Below are 17,057 nucleotides of genomic sequence, written 5' to 3' on the forward strand. Positions count from 1 at the left end.
CTCATCACCTCTTGTCACCCATCTTCGAAAAGAGTAGGAAGCTTCCTGAAACAGTAATTAACAACTACTCACCTTATGAGGATTTTTCTTCCAATCCTTTCCTCCAGTACTTGCTGCCTGGTTAATGATGCAATTTCTGTAATTTATTTTTGAGAGATTAACACTCTATCAAGGTCATTATAGGGAGAAATATTCTTAGCAATTTGAGTTTCAAGTTGGATTTGGCTTTGTTTGGCCTAGAGGTGGCTTGAAGGGAAAACTTGCTGCTGAGGTCATTATTAATAACTAATGCCACTGTCTGTTATCTTAAAAATGACAGGGTTAAGATTGGCTCAGCTTCTATGTATTCATTAATTTATTAGTTCATCTCAGTAAACAGTTTATCCTGGTCAAGATTGAGATAGATCCAGACAGCACCAGGTGTACATATTCTAAACCACTAGGGGCACAGAAGAACACATGTTCAGAACTGAACTGGGGCCTTTTTCTTCACAGCTCTCAGAATGTTTCTGTTTTCTTTGGCCCACCTGTTCAATGTCTGTTTGTTAGTACACCATTTGCTTCTTATTTTTTCAAGACATTCTAAGCTGTTGTATTGGCTTTGCCCAATGGTTGTGCAATGGTTCTGATTGATTTTTCCTTCTTTTCTTAGCTTCAAAATGACTTGCTTTTCTCCCATAGACAGCACATTCAGGAAAAACCCAGGGCTCAGAACAGGAGTAGACGTTCAGAGCTAATAATTGCTTAAACAATCAATTAAACAGTAGGCATATTAGGAGAAAATTCAAATTCAATCCAAATTGCTTGAAAATGCTCTCATTGAATTTAGAACTGAATGCAGAACAATATACTTTTTACAGAATTAAAATATGTTTATCCATTATTGAGATATTACAAATCAAAGATTGAAAAAATGGCTTAATTTTTAGAAAGCTGATGTAATGTTATGTATTAGGATAACATGGTCCAAAATGGGCCTAATTAACGCATGAGATCAAATGTTTTCTCTTAATAACTTTTCTATTTTTCAAGATATTTACATGGACATTGGCAGACACATAGATGGTTGTATACTGAATACAAAGTTTGAAAAATTATTAAAAACAAATTGTGCAAATTAGTATTAAATTAGTATTAATTATGCTAAAAAGGTAAAAACATTAAATCAGTACACTCAATAAAAAAATAAGAAAAGATTATTTCTAATACTCTGTGCTCTGTAGGCCTATGTATTTCTCAAAAGTAGGGCCTACTAGGGTTTATATTAAAGAATATACATGATAATATTAACAGCTTTCAAGGCTAACCTCGAAAAAACTGTGTGAGCCACATCCAATAAATAATTCCAATTAACTGAATTGAAATTGACTTCTGTTTTTTTTAATATCATTCTGACCATGAAGATCTCAATATTTTTCATCAAAACAACTACAGTTATATTCTAAAATAGTTCTTTATCTACATGAATCAGTTTTATTTGAAAAAATAAATCAGTTTTATTTGAATCAGTTTTATTTGAAAAAATAAAACTAGGTTAAACTATGAAAACTCACTTCAAAGTCTCCCGTGAAGCATAACATCAAAACTAGTAGACAGAAAGTTTTTCTGAATACTTCATCAGAAACAGTGAGAATGACAGAACATCCCTATAGACCCCTTTCACATGACGTCACCATGCTGCGAGATTTTGTTAGGCGCCATATTGGAAGACCAAGTACATGCACTCACAATATAAAACAAAGTACGAGCGAGAGTAAAGTGACACGATGGATGATAATTCTGGTTATGTGAGTACATTACCAGTTGCAGAAAGGGCACGGTATGTAGAGAAACTGGCTGTGATTGATGGGTTTGACCCATATGATAAGACTCGGGGCAAGGGAGAATGGAAACATAAGGAGGACCGGACACCAATTCTGCCATCTGTTTGCTACCCAGACATTGTAAACTATTTGTTGTTTACACCCAGTGCCTACACTCAGTGTTCGAACTATGCTGATATTTTCGGGGGGTCCCTTTTTTTCCCTTGGGGGGGGGGGGGTGCTTGCGCTTGTCTCAGAGCGCGGATCTCCAAACACATGAGAAGCCTATCTTACGCACATATCACGCGGACTCCACACCTCCACACACGCATCGCGTCTGAAGTCATAACTCATCAGGGGAAATCGTGTCCGCATTGGCATGTTCAAAAAACAACCTCGCGTCAACAATGATAACACACGCAAGAAAAAAAAACAGTCAGGCTACTCAACAACCAACCTGGCAGCAGCAGTCGTTGTCATATCGGTTTATTTTATCTTTGATGTAAACACAACACTTCTGATATGCAAATGCTTCCCGTTACACACGATTGCTATGTCAATAAACATCATTTTGCCAATATTTTAGAGACCCCCCAACATTTCCCAAATCATGTTTTCAAGGGATCTCATGTCTGTTTCAGGGGATCTCGGATCCGCCGAGTACCCCCGTAGTTCGAACACTGCCTACACTGCTGATGACTTGAAAGCCTCCAAAGGGCTACAGGCTTACAATTATGTTGTTAGTGGCTTGGTTCATGATATTACAGCTGTTATTAAGAATAACCTACACATAGTTATGGCCAAGGTAATCTTGTTGATATTTATCTTTTAATAATATATCTGGGGCGGCACGGTGGTGTAGTGGTTAGCGCTGTCGCCTCACAGCAAGAAGGTCCTGGGTTCGAGCCCCGGGGCCGGCGAGGGCCTTTCTGTGCGGAGTTTGCATGTTCTCCCCGTGTCCGCGTGGGTTTCCTCCGGGTGCTCCGGTTTCCCCCACAGTCCAAAGACATGCAGGTTAGGTTAACTGGTGACTCTAAATTGACCGTAGGTGTAAGTGTGAATGGTTGTCTGTGTCTATGTGTCAGCCCTGTGATGACCTGGCGACTTGTCCAGGGTGTACCCCGCCTTTCGCCCGTGGTCAGCTGGGATAGACTCCAGCTTGCCTGCGACCCTGTAGAAGGATAAAGCGGCTAGAGATAATGAGATGAGATAATATATCTTTTCAGTTGAAAAATTAATACTTTTTGTTACTATTAAGGTATCCATAATTTAGGTTAATTTATCCAAATTATACGTATTTATGATATATGCCTACACAACAACTATGCTTTATTTATATAATAGGAGGGAGAGCAAGCCCCAAACCATCCTAAATTATTATTATTATTATTATTATTATTAAATTGTAGAAGTCTGGGAGGCTTGCTCCTCATACAGTTATCAACTTGGGGCCAATTTAGCATGTTTTAAATCTGAATTTCTTGCGTTCGCTTACTTCAAAGTGTCCGCAGATCATGCACAGACTTATCCATTATATCCACAGTTTTTTGCCAAGTCTCACACAGGTTTCTTTCAAGTCTACTGTTGGGCCAATAAATCATAAATAAAACAGCTCAGATTTGTTTGTTTAAGTCGTTTGCCACTCCACTTTATTCTCATGGGATCACTTATTTCCCCCTAATCATGAGTTTGTTGGTCTTCCAAAATGGCGCAGGGTCTGTTTACTTCCGGTTTCGGGTGACGTCAGTGAAAGGGGTCTATAGGGGTTATCTGACTGATATGCATGAGTAATCCAGTCAGAAGCCGATCAGAAGAGAGCCTGACCACTTTCCCCTGACTCAAAAATCACCGGCAGTTTCCCCGACATCCTACGAGCAGAGAGTGTACGCTGTTGTACCAACTTCAACCTGTTGTTACTCCCAAAGTACTGAACAGATTTTAGTGAGATTAATTTCTTTGGAAAGCAGAGATTACAAACTTTTAATGATAGTATTCATGATAGAAAATATTCAAGAGTTAAGTGATGACAGATTTGGAAACTTAGATGAGTGTCTGCATGCACAATTTTCACAGCACGACCAGCGAGCATTTGATATGCCTACTAATAGGTCATAATTGGGCTACAGGAAACAACTAACAGTTAAAATATTTGAAAAGCACCTTCAGTTAAAAACTTTTCTGAAATGTGTTGCTGATATCAAATTCAAAATGAACATATATTTAAAAAAAAAACAGTAAAATTTCTCAGTTTCAACTTTTGATATGTTGTCTTTGTACTATTTTCATTGAAATACAGGTTTTCTGTGATTTGCAAATCTTCACATTCTCTTTTCATTTGTGTTTTACACAATGTCCCAACTTTTTTAGAATTGGGGCTGTAATTTGTTGAGGTACACTTGTACAGTGGTGTTTGAAAGTTGGTGAACCCTTTAGAATTTTCTATATTTCTGCATAAATATGACCTAAAACATCATCAGATTTTCACACAAGTCCTAAAAGTAGATAAAGAGAATCCAGTTAAACAAATGAGACAAAAATATTATACTTGGTCATTTATTTATTGAGGAAAATGATCCAATATTACATATCTGTGAGTGGCAAAAGTATGTGAACCTTTGCTTTCAGTATCTGGTGTGACCCCCTTGTGCAGCAATAACTGCAACTAAAAATGTCTGGTAACTGTTGATCAAACCTGCACACTGGCTTGGAGGAATTTTAGCCCATTCCTCCATACAGAACAGCTTCAATTCTGGGATGTTGTTGGGTTTCCTCATATGAACTGCTCGCTTCAGGTCCTTCCACAACATTTCGATTGGATTAAGGCCAGGACTTTGACTTGGCCATTCCAAACCATTAACTTAAGGCCAAGTTTACATTAGACCGTATCTGTCTCATTTTCTTCGCGGATGCACTGTCCGTTTACATTAAACCGCCTGGAAACTCCGGGAAACGGGAATCCGCCAGCGTCCACGTATTCAATCCAGATCGTGTCAGCTCCGGTGCTGTGTAAACATTCAGAATACGCGGATACGCTGTGCTGAGCTCTAGCTGGCGTCTCATTGGACAACGTCACTGTGACATCCACCTTCCTGATTCACTGGCGTTGGTCATGTGACGCGACTGCTGAAAAACGGCGCGGACTTCCGCCTTGTATCACCTTTCATTAAAGAGTATAAAAGTATGAAAATACTGCAAATACTGATGCAAATACTGCCCATTGTGTAGTTATGATTGTCTTTAGGCTTGCCATCCTTCCACTTGCAAGTAGTAAGTGATATGCGTTGGGATCACACACACAGCGGCTCAGTCCTGAATCGTGGCTTGTGCACTTCACTCGCGCGCTGTGTGAGCTGCGCAGGGCCGGAGTGCGCACCCTCCAGAGGGCACTCGCTGTTCAGGGCGGAGTGATTTGGAGCGCAGGATGCCTGCGGAGCCGAGCGTATCCGTGTATTGGCGTTGCTATGTGCACGCAAATCGTGTATTGGTGTTGCTGTGTACACATTAATCGTTTTAAAAACGTTAATCTGATGATCCGCTGATACGGTCTAATGTAAACATGGGCTTATTCTTCTTTAACCATTCTTTGGTAGAACGACTTGTGTGCTTAGGGTCATTGTCTTGCTGCATGACCCACCTTCTCTTGAGATTCAGTTCATGGACAGATGTCCTGACATTTTCCTTTAGAATTCACTGGTATAATTCAGAATTCATTGTTCCATCAATGATGGCAAGCCATCCTGGCCCAGATGCAGCAAAACAGGCCCAAACCATGATACAACCCCGATTCCAAAAAACATGGGACAAAGTACAAATTGTAAATAAAAAAGGAATGCAATAACTTACAAATCTCAAAAACTGATATTGTATTCACAATAGAACATAGACAACATATCAAATGTCGGAAGTGAGACATTTTGAAATTTCATGCCAAATACTGGCTCATTTGAAATTTCATGACAGCAACACATCTCAAAAAAGTTGGGACAGGGGCAATAAGAGGCTGGAAAAGTTAAAGGTACAAAAAAGGAACAGCTAGAGGACCAAATTGCAGCTCATTAGGTCAATTGGCAATAGGTCATTAACATGACTGGGTATAAAAAGAGCATCTTGGAGTGGCAGCGGCTCTCAGAAGTAAAGATGGGAAGAGGATCACCAATCCCCCTAATTCTGTGCTGACAAATAGTGGAGCAATATCAGAAAGGAGTTCGACAGTGTAAAATTGCAAAGAGTTTGAACATATCATCATCTACAGTGCATAATATCATCAAAAGATTCAGAGAATCTGGAAGAATCTCTGTGCATAAGGGTCAAGGCCGGAAAACCATACTGGGTGCCCGTGATCTTCGGGCCCTTAGACGGCACTGCATCACATACAGGCATGCTTCTGTATTGGAAATCACAAAATGGGCTCAGGAATATTTCCAGACAACATTATCTGTGAACACAATTCACCGTGTCATCCGCTGTTGCCAGATAAAACTCTATAGTTCAAAGAAGAAGCCATATCTAAACATGATCCAGAAGCGCAGACGTCTTCTCTGGACCAAGGCTCATTTAAAATGGACTGTGGCAAAGTGGAAAACTGTTCTGTGGTCAGACGAATCAAAATTTGAAGTTCTTTATGGAAATCAGGGACACCATGTCATTCGGACTAAAGAGGAGAAGGACAACCCAAGTTGTTATCAGTGCTCAGTTCAGAAGCCTGCATCTCTGATGGTATGGGGTTGCATTAGTGCGTGTGGCATGGGCAGCTTACACATCTGGAAAGACACCATCGATGCTGAAAGGTATATCCAGGTTCTAGAGCAACATGTGCTCCCATCCAGACGACGTCTCTTTCAGGGAAGACCTTGCATTTTCCAACATGACAATGCCAAACCACATACTGCATCAATTACAGCATCATGGCTGCGTAGAAGAAGGGTCCGGGTACTGAACTGGCCAGCCTGCAGTCCAGATCTTTCACCCATAGAAAACATTTGCCGCATCATAAAACGGAAGATACGACAAAAAAGACCTAAGACAGTTGAGCAACTAGAATCCTACATTAGACAAGAATGGGTTAACATTCCTATCCCTAAACTTGAGCAACTTGTCTCCTCAGTCCCCAGACGTTTACAGACTGTTGTAAAGAGAAAAGGGGATGTCTCACAGTGGTAAACACGGCCTTGTCCCAACTTTTTTTAAATGTGTTGTTGTCATGAAATTTAAAACCACCTAATTTTTCTCTTTAAATGATACATTTTCTCAATTTAAACATTTGATATGTCATCTATGTTCTATTCTGAATAAAATATGGAATTTTGAAACTTCCACATCATTGCATTCCATTTTTATTTACAGTTTGTACTTTGTCCCAACTTTTTTGGAATCGGGATTGTACTACCACCACCATGTTTCACAGATAGGATAAGGTTCTTATGCTGGAATGCAGTGTTTTCCTTTCTCCAAACATAATGCTTCTCATTTAAACCAAAAAGTTCTATTTTGGTCTCATCTGTCCACAAAACATTTTTCCAATAGCCTTCTGGCTTGTCCACATGATCTTTAGCAAACTGCAGACGAGCAGCAATGTTCTTTTTGGAGAGCAGTGGTTTTCTCCTTGCAACCCTGCCATGCACACCATTGTTGTTCAGTGTGCTCCTGATGGTGTACTTATGAACATTAACATTAGCCAATGTGCGAGAGGCCTTCAGTTGCTTAAAAGTTACCCTGGGGTCCTTTGTGACCTTGCCAACTATTACACGCCTTGTTCTTGGAGTGATCTTTGTTGGTCGACCACTCCTGGAGAGGGTAACAATGGTCTTGAATTTTCTCCATTTGTATACAATCTGTCTTACTGTGGACTGGTGGAGTCCAAACTCTTTAGAGATGGTTTTGTAACCTTTTCCAGCCTGATGAGCATCAACAACGCTTTTTCTGAGGTCCTCAGAAATCTCCTTTGTTCATGCCATGATACACTTCCACAAACATGTGTTGTGAAGATCAGACTTTGATAGATCCCTGTTCTTTACATAAAACAGGGTGCCCACTCTCACCTGATTGTCATCCCATTGATTGAAAACACCTGACTCTAATTTCACCTTCAAATTAACTGCTAATCCTAGAGGTTCACATACTTTTGCCACTCACAGATATGTAATATTGGATCATTTTCCTCAATAAATAAATGACCATGTATAATATTTCTGTCTCATTTGTTTAGCTGGGTTCTCTTTATCTACTTTTAGGACTTGTGTGAAAATCTAATGATGTTCTATGTCATATTTATGCAGAAATATAGAAAATTCTAAAGGGTTCACAAACTTTCAAGCACAACTGTATATACATGCACACTTGACACACACACACACAGAGGAGTGTGTGCTAATCTGGGCATTGAAATTATCACACATGCACACAATCTTTGCTTATCATTCTCTTTCTTACATACCCACCCTTGTGCAGTGGTATACATTTAAGCATATTATGGCTATGCTCACTTGATTGCCCAGAAAGTCAGCAAAGTAAACAGGGCATTGAAGAGTCATAGGGTTTGGAATGTTAATGTTTTCCTCCTCCATTAGTGCATGACTCACACATTTCCAGCACTTGTGCCCTCTATGTTTAAATGTTTTTTTTACTCTTCCTGTTTTTATCTAACAATAGAGATCTTTTAATCATTCCTATACTTCTTTTGAAAATTTATACATTTCTACAACATATAAAAAATTAAATTAAATTAAATTAAATTAAAATTTTTAAAACCCTCTGAATCGATTGTGTTGGAAGATTTTGACCAGAATTTCAAAGGGCACTGTTTTACTTTTGTTTGCATTGTGTGTGGCTCTCATGAAATAGCACAGTATCTATCAAGTCAGAAAAGCCATTTTTTAAAACAAATATCTGACTTTGGTTTTCTGTTATACTGTACATGAGCAAATATTTTATTTCAAGCATGCTAGTAGTATGTAAAAAAGCTGTATTGTTATCTTAGTTTGTGTTAGTTATGGTAAATTATATTAGCATTTAGCAAACCAATATTTCAAAGAATGCATATGGGTTCTCACTAGCATAAGAAAAGATTTTCTGACTTAATTTGCCTTTATCCCTTAGCATTAATAATTTTTGCATACAAATTCACTTGGTTAAAATCCATTTTTCATATATTTTTGAAGCTCTTGATTGTTTGACAGTAATTGTTTAAGCATTCATTTGACTGCATTGACCAACTGTTAATGACTGCATTTAAGTGTTCTTAACTACTGTTAAGTACTTTCACTGATTACCATTGGAAAGCAGTTGTTTTCTATTCTCTTTTGTAGATTATACAACTGGGAAAAAACCTTAAGAGCTATCACTACATCCTGGCAAACATGGTAAGTTAAACTACATGCTTGTTTCTGTAAACTTTTATATTCATCTGATTTTATGTAAAAGGGCATGAAACTGGACAGAAAACAGAAAGTCACAAACTGAGCATTTAGTTCATTGCAGTCAGGGCCGTTGACAGCTTTGGCTGGGCCCGGGACAAAATAATCTGAGTGGGCCCCCCCCCCAAATAATCTGAGTGCCCCCCCACACACACACACACACATACGCGCGCACGCACATCGCCACACAGCAACCACCCACACCCAACCCCTCTTTTCACAGTCTCCATTCACTCCAACCCTTAAATAACAGGTATTCCAAGCCCATTATAACAGTCAACCATTTTATTTCAACATTTCAACATATTTACAGTTTGAACATTTCCTTAGTCTGCAACTATTCAGGTGCGAAATGCAATGCGCCGGACTTTTGCTGTGGCAAAGTCGTCAATAAGGTCATTGAAGTCCAGCTTCTTTGCAAGTTCGCGCTCTATAGAGAGCATAGCCAGCCCATTGAGCCTCTCCTGTGACATGTTTGAGCGCAGGTAGTTGATAAACCAAAATGATTGTTTACGGGATGGAACTGGGCCTCAATGAGAACGGAGTTATGGCTTTCCCAAAATCTGAACATAGAAGCATCACCACTAGTGATGTGTACAGTGAGTTTTTCAGTGTATTTTTTGTCTTGTTTTTCATAAACGTCCTTTCCGTACTCGATTTAGAATGTTACAAAAAAAATTGACACCCTCCCAACCACGTAACATTAGCCTATCTGACCTGGGGGCTGACACGTTTATTACGGATAAACCAAAAGGATTACAACGTTCACTGGATATAGAACTGGACCGAGAAGATTTCAAAATCTTAACGTGTAAGCAACAACAATAAAACAGAGGTTGTTTTATTCATTTAGGGCTTATTAGGCTACTTTCATTAATTGCGCTTTTCATACAGGCCTATCATTTTTCACTTGAGCAAGGGAATTGTTTGAAGAGTATCCAGTCTAAGCGAAAGTTTAATGTTTTGCAACAGACTAACCTCAAAACACCCCATTTATAGCCCATTCGTTACATTAAACTCTATCTAGCTGGCAATTTCACATGCCGTCGTATCTACACAGGATGATTTCCAACAAAATAAGGTTTAATTAACAAGAGGTAGCGTTCCACAGGCTTTCAGCTAACCGGAGTCCAGCTCAGCGCAGCTCAGCAAGCGTGCCTAAAACATTTGGATATGATTGCGGGCCAATGTGCTATTCTTTGCTTCATTGAGATATATGCAACACAGTGTTATTAAACCGATATGTTTATGAAATAATTCAATGCCCTGTGCATTTCAGTGTTCACTCAGTGTACCCTGCTATCCCCTACTTTATAATTATGAATGGCGCGTCGCGCGTGCTGGGGTTACATTACGGGGCTGGAAAAAAGTTATCTGTGTCTTACCTGGCTCAGCTGCCCCACTGCCTTCACCACCTGCTGCATCATCTGAATCTTTTCTAAAATATCTATGCAGTGAGCCCCTGAGGCTCTTGGCTTCTTCATCTCTTTTTCTCTTTTCTTTTCTTTGCTCCTGACTTGTGCATGTTGGCAAACAGGCTCGCACGCTTATTGTCAAAGCGTTATGATGGAATAGTGCCGTGTTATTTGGCGCCTTAATCAAAGACCAAACCATTTCTGCATTAGGGGTGGTAGGTGGGTTCTTGAATCTATTTTCGAAGACAATAAAGGCAAAAGAACCAGAAATCATTCATTGAATGCAAATATAGCACATTTTTCTCCCCCAAATCAACACATTTTGAAATGAAACAGAATGATTAATGGCATCTTCATGAGGGACCAATTCTGGGCCCCCCCTCATGCCTGGGCCCGGGACAAAATACCCGGTTGTCCCCCCCTGTCGACGGCCCTGATTGCAGTGGCCACCTCTGAATGTTTAAAAAAATGCAGCAGCATAGAACTTGTCTGCAATGTCTCAGTAATGGTGAAATAATTAGTGGTGTAAGCACCAGTGGTGCTGGAACCCTGTTATAATTCTTAGTCCTCTTCTTCTTCTCTTCTTCTTCTTCTTCTTCACCACTCCCACTACTCAGGCAAGCAAAATGGTCCTAGTCAGCCTAATGGTGGCTACTATCGGGGCCTTTCACTGACATCACAGATTTTTGTTTATGACGCAGTGTCCACTATATTGCTGGGCAAACAAAGAAACATTAGCTGTGACAGTTAATAATACAAATCGAGGTGACTGCAGTCAGTACAATTTCTCTGAAACAATTCAAATGTTAGATTATAGCAGTAGATCACATTACATCCGAAAGCTGAACCATGCAGGCATCACAGATCCATATAATTTACCTACAAATGTGTTTATTTATTAGTTATTCTGCCCACTGCTCTGGGCATATATATATATATATATATATATATATATATATATATATATATATATATATGTGTGTCTGTGTGTGTGTGTGTGTGTGTGTGTGTGCGCGCTCTCATTGCTCATTTGTGTGCACGTGCATGTGTTCACTGATTCAGATGGGTTAAATGCAGAGGAGGAATTTTGCTGTGCTTGAGTGTACATGTGACAGAATTTACCCACAAATGTATTTATTTCACTTGAAAAGAGTACAATAAACCAGCTACTGAATTCGGGATACTATGACATCCTGAACTATTTAGTATTTGGGACTTCTAAATACACTGGAGAGATGGTCTCTGGCATTGTTCTTTTAGATGTAACTTCTACAAATTTATTTGTAGATGTTAACTGAATTGGGCTTATAATCACTTGCATACACTTGTGGCAGTTGTCTGTCTGTGACAGTTGTGAACTGTCTGTCTGTAACTGGAGTTTTAATGATGATGTTCACACATCTAGCAGTGAGCTATCATCACAATACTTGATAACTATGTTCATCTGTGGTATATTTATTATTCTATGTATCTTGGCAAAAGCTGGTCACTGGAGTTGCTATTTGCAACTATTGTTTGGACTGCACAGATTGCCACTTGCAGCTACAGTGGTGCTTGAAAATTTGTGAACCCTTTAGAATTTTCTATATTTCTGCATAAATATGACCTAAAACATCATCAGATTTTCACACAAGTCCTAAAAGTAGATAAAGAGAACCCAGTTAAACAAATGAGACAAAAATATTATCCTTGGTCATTTATTTATTGAGGAAAATGTTCCAATATTACATATCTGTGAGTGGCAAAAGTATGTGAACCTCTAGGATTAGCAGTTAATTTGAAGGTGAAATTAGAGTCAGGTGTTTTCAATCAATGGGATGACAATCAGGTGTGAGTGGGCACCCTGTTTTATTTAAAGAACAGGGATCTATCAAAGTCTGATCTTCACAACACATGTTTGTGGAAGTGTATCTTGGCACGAACAAAAAAGATTTCTGAGGACCTCAGAAAAAGCTTTGTTGATGCTCATCAGGCTGGAAAAGGTTACAAAACCATCTCTAAAGAGTTTGGACTCCACAAATCCACAGTCAGAAAGATTGTGTACAAATGGAGGGAATTCAAGACCATTGTTACCCTCCCCAGGAGTGGTCGACCAACAAAGATCACTCCAAGAGCAAGGCGTGTAATAGTCGGCGAGGTCACAAAGGACCCCAGGGTAACTTCTAAGCAACTGAAGGCCTCTCTCACATTGGCTAATGTTAATGTTCATGAGTCCACCATCAGGGGAACACTGAACAACAATGGTGTGCATGGCAGGGTTGCAAGGAGAAAGCCACTGCTCTCCAGAAAGAACATTGCTGCTCATCTGCAGTTTGCTAAAGATCATGTGGACAAGCCAGAAGGCTATTGGAAAAATGTTTTGTGGACGGATGAGACCAAAATAGAACTTTTTGGTTTAAATGAGAAGCGTTATGTTTGGAGAAGGGAAAACACTGCATTCCAGCATAAGAACCTTATCCCATTTGTGAAATATGGTGGCGATAGTATCATGGTTTGGGTGTGTTTTGCTGCATCTGGGCCAGGACGGCTTCCCATCATTGATGGAACAATGAATTCTGAATTATACCAGCGAATTCTAAAGGAAAATGTCAGGACATCTGTCCATGAACTGAATCCCAAGAGAAGGTGGGTCATGCAGCAAGACAACAACCCTAAGCACACAAGTCGTTCTACCAAAGAATGGTTAAAGCAGAATAAAGTTAATGTTTTGGAATGGCCAAGTCAAAGTCCTGACCTTAATCCAATCGAAATGTTGTGGAAGGACCTGAAGCGAGCAGTTCATGTGAGGAAACCCACCAACATCCCAGAGTTGAAGCTGTTCTGTATGGAGGAATGGGCTAAAATTCCTCCAAGCCGGTGTGCAGGACTGATCAACAGTTACCGGAAACGTTTAGTTGCAGTTATTGCTGCACAAGGGGGTCACACCAGATACTGAAAGCAAAGGTTCACATACTTTTGCCACTCACAGATATGTAATATTGGATCATTTTCCTCAATAAATAAATGACCAAGTATAATATTTTGGTCTCATTTGTTTAACTGGGTTCTCTTTATCTACTTTTAGGATTTGTGTGAAAATCTGATGATGTTTTGGGTCATATTTATGCAGAAATATAGAAAATTCTAAAGGGTTCACAAACTTTCAAGGACCACTGTATATTTTAAATTGAAACTGTAACTGTGTCATAAATATGCAAATGCTTGTTCATAGCATGTGCTTTGGAAGGGATTTAACCTCTGTACTGGGCAAGCTTAAATGAAAATACTACTATTACATCTCTTACAGAGTATTTAATTTGCCTTGAAGAAAGTAAAACTTGTCTTGTGGAAAAAAGGCACCAAATACAGCCATGTTCTTCAGGGATCCTATCCTTCCAGTGTGTAGCTGATATGTGCAGTTTAGCTGTGTCCTTTGGGTACTGTAATTTATGTAATGAAAGTAGCAGAAAGTCAGTGGTTGCCTTTAGTCAGAGTTTGAAGACTAAATAGGTTTTAGGTGAGCTTTAGGTGAGCTAAAGCCCATGAAATGAGTTTTGTGAAGAGAACAAAGCCTTGCTTCTGATATTTTGTCATATTCATTGTTATCATTTGGCAATACAGAATTACATTCCAGAATAGTAGCATTAGTTCTCCAGTGAAATAATCATTTGAGGCACGTTTTGTAATAAAGGAGAAATTTTTAAATGTTCAGTATTTGTTACATAGAATAAAGATTTGCCAGATTTTTTTAAATGCACTCCTATTGTAGGAGATCTGATTTCACAAATCTAGTTGTTTGATTAAATGTCACTGAATAAATAGTTTTGTTTGAAAATACTATGTTATGCATTTTTAAGGCAGAAAAGCAACATGTGCTTAAAGTGGAGAAGGACAGAGAGATCTAGAGTGTGTTAAAGCCAATTTAAGCTGACAACGCAGTCCTCGCAGATGGCGTCACAGATGGCGTCTGCGTAGCTCCCCCCTTCGCAGACGCTCTGCGCGCACCTCCCAAAAATTGTGACCACCACAGAAGCCTCGCAGACAGCGTCGCAGACAAGAGGGCTCTGATTGGTGCACTCTACATCCGCTGTACACGCACTTCCGCTTCTCTACTTTCCCGGTTTGGTTTGTTTTCACTACCGCCATTTTTAAAAACACGAGCGAAGATGGAGCAGCACAAAAAGCGGTTGATCGAGGAAGTACGTACATCTGTATGACTCCAGTTCTAGTCATTATAAGTAACCGGAGGATAAACACTCCACTAACCACACCCACCAACTACTCCTAGCGATTTCGCAACTTCGCGCCCCCTTGCGTTGTGGCGGTGAATAACATCGCGCACGCCTATTACTCCCCGCTCAACGATAAATCACAACTGTCTGCAAAAAGCTATCTGCAAAAGCCTTGTTGCAAGAGCATGCAGAGGCCCTTAGACTCTGTGACATATAAATTGCAGTGCCACAGCCTGTACGCAAAGACATGTTCACACAGGTGAGAATTTGACTTGATCCTTCAGCTCTGCTCAACAAAAATATACACTATATGGCCAAAAGTATATGAACACCTGACCAATCACACTGATATGTGCTTGTTGAGATTTAGGCCCTGTCCACACGGCAACGGATTCAGGTGAATCTGATAAAATTGTTTATCGTTTCGGCCTGGCATCCACACGGCACCGGCGTTTTGGGTGCCCCAAAACGAAATCTTTTGAGAACGGGTTCCAGAGTGAAAAAATCTGGCAACGGCGCCGTTGCGAAGTCATCTGGATGAGTAGAACGGATTTGTTTACGATGACGTCACAACCACATGACTAGAACAAGCAGCACTCTCGCGCGCATCATTCGTAACAACAGAAATTGAAATTGTTTACACATTGTCTGGCAGGTCAGTCAGGTTAGACAATTTACACCTGCTTTGATGAACAGAAAGTACAGCCTTCCACACAAAGCAACAGTTACCTGACTATAATGGAGGCAGAGGGGAAAAGGGCCAGAAGACCCTTCAACAGACTGTTTTGTATGAACCACTGCATTGCATTCACTTTTGTATACAGCTTTTCTTTTAAATAAACAAGTAACTGAACCATTTCTTGAATTTCTTTTTTTTATTGGATAAGACTGCTTTTCAAAATGTTCACACACAATATAAAAAGTTATATAAATTATATAAAAATGCTTTTCAAAATGTTCACACACAATAAGAAAATTAAGTTACAGTGGTGCTTGAAAGTTTGTGAACCCTTTCGAATTTTCTATATTTCTGCAAAAATATGACCTAAAACATCAGATTTTCACACAGGTCCTAAAAGTAGATAAAGAGAACCCAGTTAAACAAATGAGACAAAAATATTATACTTAGTCATTTATTTATTGAGGAAAATTATCCAATATTACATATTGGTTAGTGGCAAAAGTATGTGAACCTCTAGGATTAGCAGTTAATTTGAAGGTGAAATTAGAGTCAGGTGTTTTCAATCAATGGGATGACAATCAGGTGTGAGTGGGCACCCTGTTTTATTGAGAGAACAGGGATCTATCAAAGTTTGATCTTCACAACACATGTTTGTGGAAGTGTATCATGGCATGAACAAAGGAGATTTCTGAGGACCTCAGAAAAAGCGTTGTTGATGCTCATCAGGCTGGAAAAGGTTACAAAAACATCTCTAAAGAGTTTGGACTCCACCAACCCACAGTCAGACAGATTGTGAACAAATGGAGGAAATTCAAGACCATTGTTACCCTCCCCAGGAGTGGTTGATCAACAAAGATCACTCCAAGAGCAAGGTGTGTAATAGTCAGCGAGGTCACAAAAGACCCCAGGGTAACGTCTAAGTGACTGAAGGCCTCTCTCACATTGGCTAATGTTAATGTTCATGAGTCCACCATCAGGAGAACACTGAACAACAATGGTGTACATGGCAGGATTGCAAGGAGAAAGCCACTGCTCTCTAAAAAGAACATTGCTGCTCGTCTGCAGTTTGCTAAAGATCACGTGGACTATTGGAAGGCTATTGGAAAAATGTTTTGTGGACGGATGAGACCAAAATAGAACTTTTTGGTTTAAATGAGAAGCATTATGTTTGGAGAAAGGAAAACACTGCATTCCAGTATAAGAACCTTATCCCATCTGAGAAACATGGTGGTGGTAATGTCATGGTTTGGGCCTGTTTGCTGCATCTGGGCCAGGACAGCTTGCCATCATTGATGGAGCAATGAATTCTGAATTATACCAGCAAATTTTAAAGGAAAATGTCAGGACATCTATCCATGAACTGAATCTCAAGAGAAGGTGGGTCATGCAGCAAGGCAACAACCCTAAGCACACAAGTCGTTCTACCAAAGAATGGTTAAAGAAGAATAAAGTTAATGTTTTGGAATGGCCAAGTCAAAGTCCTGACCTTAATCCAATTGAAATGCTGTGGAAGGACCTGAAGCAAGCAGTTCATG

The 17,057-nt window shown here is 39.6% G+C and overlaps 1 protein-coding gene across 5 annotated transcripts in view; it reads left to right on the forward strand.

The window, feature by feature from the left end:
- The window catches only part of gria1a (glutamate receptor, ionotropic, AMPA 1a), a 342,037-nt gene that overhangs the window by 151,005 nt on the left and 173,975 nt on the right, over nucleotides 1–17,057 (forward strand). For all 5 annotated transcript variants that reach the window (XM_060927686.1, XM_060927687.1, XM_060927688.1 and 2 more), the window contains one exon: nucleotides 9,107–9,160. In XM_060927686.1, the coding sequence (XP_060783669.1) occupies nucleotides 9,107–9,160 (54 nt within the window). The remainder of the gene's footprint in view (nucleotides 1–9,106; nucleotides 9,161–17,057) is intronic.

The sequence above is a fragment of the Neoarius graeffei genome, chromosome 8, assembly GCF_027579695.1.
Source record: "Neoarius graeffei isolate fNeoGra1 chromosome 8, fNeoGra1.pri, whole genome shotgun sequence".
Lineage (NCBI taxonomy): Eukaryota > Metazoa > Chordata > Actinopteri > Siluriformes > Ariidae > Neoarius > Neoarius graeffei.